At 46.0% G+C, this 8,871-nt stretch overlaps 1 protein-coding gene across 1 annotated transcript; it reads right to left on the bottom strand.

Moving 5' to 3' along the window:
* Positions 1-1,070: 1,070 nt before the first annotated feature.
* On the bottom strand, positions 1,071-2,677 carry LOC128709237 (uncharacterized). The gene is made up of 3 exons (XM_053804225.1): positions 2,633-2,677; positions 1,329-2,576; positions 1,071-1,265 (listed from the first exon to the last, which is right to left on the bottom strand). Exons 1-3 carry the CDS (start codon positions 2,675-2,677, stop codon positions 1,071-1,073), a joined length of 1,488 nt encoding a protein of 495 aa, XP_053660200.1.
* Between the last annotated feature and the right edge of the window lie 6,194 nt (positions 2,678-8,871).

Below are 8,871 nucleotides of genomic sequence, written 5' to 3' on the forward strand. Positions count from 1 at the left end.
GCTTCAGAATGGAAATGGAACTGACAGGACGCGAAATGCCGGGGGCAAAAGGATCTCAGAAATGCCTCGAAATTACTCTCCAGGCGCTGATTACCGTTAATTTGGAATGAGATTTTTGAGTTAATTTCCCCTCTGTAATTTTCAAATGTTTCGTCCCGTGTTGCGGAAGCTGGAATGCGTTGACGGTAGGAATCCGGCAAAAAATGGTAGCGTCGGGTAAAAGGGAACCATTCAGCCGGTACGAGGGCAGTACAAATTAAGACGCAGCGCGTTCCGCCCTGTGACTAATTTATCATTGCCATCGTTCACGGTCAACGTAACGTCGTGCGGGGTTCGGCGGACAGTTTGCCTTCTTTTGTACTGCACATGTGCATGTCCTTTGTGTTTGTGTGGTTGACCAGTAGATCATTCATTGCAGGCAACATGTACTCCGCCTTCGACCGTCCGATTTGCAGCTGTCCCTGCATCAGCAATGCAGCGACGGGAATGCAACACAGCAGCCGGGCGGGGGTAAAAATGATTGCAGAAGAACCGTCGAGGTCCGGTGGCATAATAGCGCCGGAGCTAATAAATAAGAGACACGCCGAAACAGTCGGACAGCACGAGGAAAAACCCACAAAAACCACAGCACGTTCCCGGTTTTTAGGCTTTTGGTCCTTCTGTGTCAGGACATAGGACCGTAACGAATCAATAAAATAAATACAATCGATGACGCAACGGTGAACAGTGGCCAGCAAGTCAGCTCGTATTAGATTCGGGAAACGGGACACAGCGAAAGCGAAATGGATGAAGTTCGAAGGTGCTTGGTGAAGGTTTCGGTCCCTACTCCGACGGTAGTGCAAAAGAAATTTATCATTTAGAGGTGTCCGAGGGATTAGTTCGCGTGTCCCTTTCGTACACGGGAACACCTGCCTGTGGGCGGTACACTAGCATCCAAAGCCATTACTCATCTCGATTGACTTCTAGCCAGTCTATAGATTGTTGGTATTAAACAGGGATTTAATGCGCTTTTCTACTATGATTAAAATTGAACACGAAGTTTCTTATTTATTTGGCAAGCATAGAACTTACTAAGGACCATACTGCTGGCACTTTTCAATGTTGGTCAATATGTCTTTGGCTTCGAGCGGGAACCTTACCGTATCGCGGGACACACAGGCCCACAGTCGGTATCGAAGTGAGTCGACCTCCTTGCACAGAAGCTGAAGCATGGTGGCGTACTCATGGATAGCCGTGCACGGAATCGGCTCGGAGAACTCCGTGTGCTGCAAGAAACGTTATATTAGTTCCATTCTGTGGGGAAATTTGCCAGTCGCCAGGACACTTACCTCCTGCAAGCACTGATTGGCCAACGGTGTATCGAAGAGTGACAAACGATAGCAAATCTTTAAATAGGCATCTGTATCCTCCAGGAAGAACTGCAGCTCGTAAATGACCTCCATTAGCGCCTCCATCAGATACTTTTCGCGCTCCAGCTCCGTGTTCAGACACGTCAGCACATTCATTTCGCCCGAGTACAGATACTGTTCCACCTTCGGGTAGTACGTTTCGTAGCAGAAATCACCGTACGGTCCTCGTTGCACTAACACTTCCGACAGACGCTTAATGACAGGTTCAATCGGTGGAAAGAAAACACTCAGAAGATCACTGATGTACCCGAGCGCAGAAGCGACCAGCGTTTTGTACGCGTTGAGCACATTATCACCGGTGCCGGTGGTGATCTTCCCGTAAACCGTATTAATCTCACCATACTTCGTACCGAGCGGTATCGTTAGTGGACTGAAAACCTGAGCAAACAGAGCCATGCGGGCATTTACTTTTGGGATTTCCGATACTACCAGCCCCTTCAGTTGGTCTAAAAATCTCACGATTTTTTCGTATGCTTTTAGCATCTCACTCTCCCAAAAATCGGCCAGTGTTGTACCGGTCTTGATGGTAATACCGGTCTGGATGAATATGTTCGCCTGATTGATCGTGCGTGCCGACTCGATCGCGGAGTAGGTCGCTGCTGGGAGGTCTGTGGAGAGTTGGAGCGTTTTTGTCTGCACCAGCACCACCATCGAGGGCTTCACGTAGTTCTGGATGTTCGTAGAATTTGCACGATTTGTGCGAGCACTAATCACGGCGGTACGGAGTGTACTGAGTGCATTGCGCAGCTCACCTAACGTTGTTTTCATAGTGGTAAGAATGTCATTCAGCTCCTTTCGAACGTACACGCTGACTAACGTCTGTATTGTGGCGAGTTGGGTTTGCGCATCTCCATTGATGAACGTTAGCATGCTGGAAATCTTCGTATCGACAGCTCCGAAAAGGTTCTCTGCCGGTCCGACATCGTCGGGAGCCAATGTGGCGATAGCCTGTGCGATGGGTAGTACAGCATTTACAATCTGCTCAAATAATGTCTTGAGAGCGAGGCCCGCCTGGTTGAATGCGTCCGAAGGCCCATCGAGTGTTATATCGCCGTATGCATTCATGACTCCATTAGCTTCGTCGCGAATTCGCCGCGCGTACGTTTCCACTGTAGTTGAACCAGAAATCACTGGCGCTATACCGAAATCTCCACGCACAGTATCAACCTTAAAGTAAGAAATTAATTTGAAAAGCGAAAACTCCACAAATCTGAAGATATTACCTCTAGCAGCACAATCGCTAGCACTAAGTATCGAAACCAACGCATCCTGTGACACCTCGACACAGACTGTAGCGTGCTGCAGGCACTTTATTTTGCACCTCCCCAGCTGAGCACATTTCGATTGTTTTGGTGAACTGTTTTTGAGCGGCTATCGCGAATATATTCGCACGGCTCCAGAGTTCCCGCAGCTCGCCCCAGAACATATGTTGGCTGTGAGCGGCTTGGTAAATATTGACAGCGAAATCCAGCGCTTGTTACGAGCGCTGAGCTGGTGACATGTCAACACAAGTGTCGAACGACTCGCCCATGGCATGCGCTAAGTAACTCCATTGGCATCCAAGATTTAAGAAGTTCCAGATCTTTGTCGAAACAAATCAAGGTGAGGATGAAAGGAATGACACTGTTCTAGTTGTCTGCAGGTTAACACACAGTGAAAATACACACAATCATACCGGTTTCTTCGTGACTATGGTTCACTTAATAATACGCCAACAGCTTATGGGCTGTTTGGCAACGCCTGCCAACATCTAACACATCGTCCTGATACGTCTTTCCCACACAGCACATAATGTGGGCTCCATCTGCATCCCGCAGCTCCCGTGTTGCTGTGTTTTTTTCTCTCTCCTTTTCCATAATGTCTAAAAGCGAGAACGGTACACGGACGCACCGGCGTACACGTTGGGACGGGAGTAATTTTGTTTGCTTCATAAACAAATTTATTAAAGTTTGTCTTCCCGAACAACGTGCCGGCGAGCGAGAGTTCCCATCGTGCACTTGACGCACACTGGCAATGGGAAAGTAGTTTGCAAGTTGTTAGTTGGAAGCCTTCAACGGTTTTGCGCGTTGGTTCGTCTGCCGCATTTCCCGATGGTGAACGCCGAGATGGAAGCACCTATTCGTGTACAGCCCCAAGATGGAACGAGCGGCGAGAAATATAATATCATTATGTTGATTTGGAATCTTATCAGTTATCAAGAGCGATGCCGAAGTGAGGCGAGTTGAAGTTGCAAGCGAGAGTTGTTTTCAGATTGATGTCAGTTAGGGACCGTTGGCAGTTTGTTTGATGGGATTTCTCGGCGATGTTCTCCGGTGCTCCGGCGCAAGGGACGGCAAATTGACTAACTGCTGCAATGCAAAACTGCAAAGAAATGCAAGCAATTTAACCTAGATTGTGCTGGGCGAGTGTAGAATTGGAACGTTCCTTGACCTGGATTCTGGAATGTGTGTGAAGTTCAAGAGTTTTAATTTTGGCACAAAATGGAGACAAAAATGCACTTGATTAAATAAAGCGAAAAAAAAACAGGGTTACCGTTTGTGTGGGTATTCCGCGGAGGTTGAATCATTCGCCCTTATTCAAACAAAACATCTCTGGGGCGTCACGAGACGATCGGATCAATTTCAGAACTTCTCCCTCTACCAGCAGCTTTCTCCAACGCAGTTGCAACCGGGAATGATTGATTGAATTTTCTAATCTAAGACAATGTATCCGGGCAAGGTTCCAGGGCCCTCACTCCCCATCTTCCTGCGCGTATCGCGATTGGCTCTATTTCCGTACGAAAAACGGTGACTTTGGTGTCGTTATCGGCGCGAACGGATCATCGTGTCGCCGTTTGCACCACATGACAACGCGAATCCATCTCGAACAGCGTGAGCGAAACGAACGGGACGTACGGCACGATGTCGTCTGCTCTGATTGCTGTCAGATCGACCGAGCAGAGCGCGCGTCACACATATCTATCCCCGGGTTTGGCCCGTTTTGTCCTGCTTATGTGATTTATCCCAAACGATATGTGCTTGCTGTTTACTGCCTGCCGTACCTTGACTAGGTGCCGGTGAGTACGGGATATTGGAAGGAAATTTTCATGCAGGGGAACCATCAAAAAGCATATGCTACTTTTTGTGCGTGGCATATACGCGGCGTACCGTGTGCCCTGCTAGAGGATATCACTCCGTGTGTGGGTGGATGTTAGGGTTTCGGTGGTGAGCAGTATGACAGTGGATGGCAAAACGGGAGAAAACAACACATTTTACCTTTACCATGTTAAGCGCTACATCCGTCAATCATCTTTCCGCCATTGGGTTTCGTGCGAGGAGGAGTTCCAGTTTGAGTCCTGAGCTTTTTTTTTCTCTCTCCCTTGCATACATTTAATGCCTGTTACGGTGAAAAGGAAGTGACGCGGATGGGTGCATTTCGTAGGTTGGTTTGAAACTTCCCCATCAGCAGATGGGGGAAAGATCAGTCTAGGGAAATGATGGGCTGGGGTTGATTCCATTTTTGTTTTGCTTCTTTTGCTGTCGTTCAGTTTGCGGCGTACCGCTTTGCTGGACAGATTTCATCTCCTGATTCTGCACCGCTCAGGATTTTCCATGGCCCAGGACAGTTCATCCATTTGCGGAATGGATTCGCCAAAGTGTGTTTGCCGACTTCATCCGGCGGGGCTCTTTAGGGGTTCGTTCCGAGTGATCGGAGCAGTTTGATAAGGGAAAACCCTCCCGAGAGCAGACGCATTCGCGCGCGGATACGTTAAAGCGCACGGAGGGAATATAAATATGAAAGCATTACTATCGCCCGGGAGCGGTAGGGCTGAAAAGCAGCGGGGGAAAGAAAGTAACCGTGGGTCGAAAGAGCATATGCGTACTACATAAACAAACAATAAAAATAAAACCTAACAACATTTTCGCCGCATACTGTCTTGTCGGTATGACAGGGGGGGTTTTCACCCCCACGAGATAGCTTGACTTGAGTTTTCCATCCATCATGCGTCCGCTTTTTCCCGCTGGAAAATGTTACACGTTGCTTGCACCCCTCGGTACTGTCAAAATTCGCGTTGCTTCCCATTTTAAACCCCAGGTTTGGGCTTATGTTTCGCCATTTCGCGTTTGTGTTTCATTAGCATGCATACGTTGGGGTTTTCATTTTATTGTGAATCGGCAGCGATAAGCAAGCAGGGGGAAAATTTTCCTCTTGGATAATGGTGGAGTTGCATCGTGCAAAGCATATAGTTTCCAATCCATCATCATTTCATGGACAATATATACTGGGCGACGAGTTATTAAGATGGCAATATCTTGACATCAATAATAGCTTTGTCCCCCATTATGACTGTTTTTTGTTTAGAAATTTTTAAATTGAAACCATTTTCTAAAGAAATTTACAGTAAAAAAACATTATTTTTTTGTAAATGATGTCAAGCATATTTAAAGTACTAACTATTTTTATGGATGTATTATTGGTTTTAAGAATTTATTGCGAGTATTAATAAGCTACGTTTTCGAAATATGTATTTATTAGGCAAAATATTTAACCCAATAACAAATACTCGAAACACTTGTTGTCGATTACTTCCAGAAAATGTCTTTAATTGTGTTCGAATAGCTCATAATATTCATCGTCTTCGAGGTCCCACCATTCTTATTGACTCAATTGTACCTTAACCCATTGTTATGTCCTCGAACTGCAACCTGATCGATCGTGTCTCAGTTGTTAAAAACGTTAAAGGTTGGACAGCGCTCTTACCTTCATCCCGTAATTCGAATCCGTGGTAGAGTTTGGAGGATCCTTGGCTTGAAAAGACAGATTGCTGGTTACTTTTCTAATACTCGTTGCTCGCTGGTCAGATGGATTCTGGAGTAGTTTTCAATGAAAGAAGTGGGTAAATTATTTAAATCAATGATTTATGAAGGATATTTTTTTCCCTGTGAACTACTGGGTGTTTAATCTTCTCTTTTCATAGGATATTTCCTTGGACCCATCTAAACTCTGCTTGAGGCAATTTGCTAACGCTCGTATTTCTCGTGAAGTATGCTGTTTCGGATAAATTGCAATTTGTTTTGAGTGTCCGTATAGAGCAAAACTTTTACCCTTTTGTGCCATATTCATCGTACTAAGATTTGATTTAGAATTTTTTTTTAGCTTCTGTGTTCCTAAAATCGCCAGTATAGCAATATTTAGGACAAACAATGCACCAGAAGTGAGTATATTTAACACATAAATGATGAAAAGCATTTTTCACTAAAAAACGATGCTCATAAAGATTAAAGTAAAAACATCCTCAAAAATGTTTTTTTTATGGAAAACATCGTGGGAACTATAATTGTTTCAGAAACAGTATGCCTAATGATGACAATTCAAAGTGTTAGTATTAACAGTTGTAACAATAGTGTAACAAACTAGTAGCGACATCTGTTATTCAATTCGCACCCATTTATGCTCTCCACTATACGCATCGTTTCCTACCGTCCTTTACAATGTTAATCGAATCGCAGTAATGCTTCTAACGACCATCCGCAGGAATCGATTTTTCATCGCTGATGATGGTGCCACGTGAGCTTAAAAGATGGAATCAGGAAAAAAAACCCCATTCAACACCTTCAAGACAATCGAATGCTAACAAGCTTCCATTAGTCCGCGCCATTACACCGCCGGCTATTGCGGTAGTACTTCCGATGCAAATACCAGTTCTACGATTGTTTTCACCTCTCTCTGGTTGGTACCGTGGACTCTCTGGTTGGATAAGAAATTATTGCATTCCCGGGCGCATTCCTCCTGCTCACTTTCGTGTCATCATCATTTCCATGCACTTGATGCCACCTTCGGGAACTGCAAAGCTTGATCGCCTCGCTTGGCTCGATCGATCAACCCTTACCTTTAGCCCGCTGTCGGTGCATCCGTCCAGCGTTAAATGCAACCGTGCCGTGTGGCGCACAAGTGTGAAGCACATTTCATAAATGAAGCATGTAATTACGACAATTGCATTGTAATAATTTTTAATTCGAACAATTTCATGACGGTCGTGTCCGACGAGGGGTCCGTACAGTACGTTTCCTGTCCATTCGGGACGTTTCCTTCTTTTCTCTCCGTTCCATTGCTTCCGAGTAACACCCTTTCTAGTCATTCTACCTTGGCCATCTCGAACCGGGGAGAGGGTGCGCAATTTTTCATCTCGTTCAATAGATCTCGTCGCATTCGAGGCCACTAAATTGCTTCTATTTTTCACTCCCCTTACACACATTGCAGCAAAAGCACATTCACACACACACGCGACACCTCCGCGCTGGACGTTTCTCACACACAATTCTCTGAACGAAGTGCAGCGTGCACTATTCTTTGCTGCCGCGGACCGAGCGGACCAACGGCTGCTGGCAGAGCGATGAAGCAGCCTTCTGGCTTTCGTGGAGACGTGAATGTAATTGCGGTTGTTAGGGACGTCACTCACTTCTATTATTTGCAATTTTTATATGTTCATGAATACAAATAATATTGTAATGGAAGCGAGGTGGAAATGCAAGGTACGAAGACGGTGTTGCGGTGGTAGAATAGGTTGTAGCAGGAAGCTTCCCGGCGGATGGTTTTGAAGAGCAGCAGTGGTTAAAGGGAAAACGCAGTGGCGAAGAATTTAATTACCACCTAGAGGGTACCTGCATGACGTTTCTTTCGCAGTGATTTTGTTGGTGGTGTGTGGTTATGTAGGAACAGACTTTAAAATGTCTAATATCGCATGGCAGTTCTTAAATATCTACATAACTGCTTCATGTTTCTTTTTCCAAAACGTTCAAACAAAAATTTCACACTCGTCTAAGTATTTCAAAACCCCGACGCAAAAGTCCCGAAAAGTTAGTTCTCAGTTTGTTAGTCTCAGCGACAACTACTACGCTCGAATCTCCTCGTAGAAATGGAACCGTACCGGCGTTGAATTGCATATCAGCTCGTCATCCGTACTCGTTTGTTTGCCGTTTGCCCCAGAAGAACACCGTTTGCGAAAGCCTACTTCAAACGACACAGCAAAACCTGGCCATTTACTGAGCATGGCTTCCATTCGGCCGGAGTTCGTTTTGGTGAGGTGATTTTTATGTTGCCTCATCCCCATCACCACCAGAGAGCGAATGGCTAAAGGCAACTGCCACTCGAGGGCGCAAGTCAGATCACCCAAAGCGTCAACTAACGCCTCCCGGTGTCCAGTTTGCAAGACCTCGGGTCAGCTTGAAGTGTGACATCTGAGTGCAAGACAAAAAAAAGCGAAAATCCACACCCGTTGCAGCTGTGTGTCGAAGTTTTTCCCCGGCAAGGCTAGACCATGGCTCGAATGGTACTTCTTGGGCGATCCCGGTCGGTTGTTACAAAAAGGGACCTCAAACGACGCTGTACCGTACGCATTCCAACGGTGGCAAACGGTTTGGTTTCTTCCGAGCCGGGGCAACCGGCAGTTCAACCGATCACCGACCGAGAAAGCGGTTATTTG

Source organism: Anopheles marshallii, chromosome 2 (genome assembly GCF_943734725.1).
Source record: "Anopheles marshallii chromosome 2, idAnoMarsDA_429_01, whole genome shotgun sequence".
Taxonomy (NCBI): domain Eukaryota; kingdom Metazoa; phylum Arthropoda; class Insecta; order Diptera; family Culicidae; genus Anopheles; species Anopheles marshallii.

What these genes read in the sequence shown, in the direction of transcription:
- LOC128709237 (XM_053804225.1), bottom strand. Translation starts at nt 2,677, where the DNA reads ATGCGTTGGTTTCGATACTTAGTGCTAGCGATTGTGCTGCTAGAG. An exon ending in TAGCGATTGTGCTGCTAGAG is followed by an intron (nt 2,577 to 2,632) that starts GTAATATCTTCA and finishes TCTTACTTTAAG; the next exon opens with GTTGATACTGTGCGTGGAGA. An exon ending in CCAATCAGTGCTTGCAGGAG is followed by an intron (nt 1,266 to 1,328) that starts GTAAGTGTCCTG and finishes CGTTTCTTGCAG; the next exon opens with CACACGGAGTTCTCCGAGCC.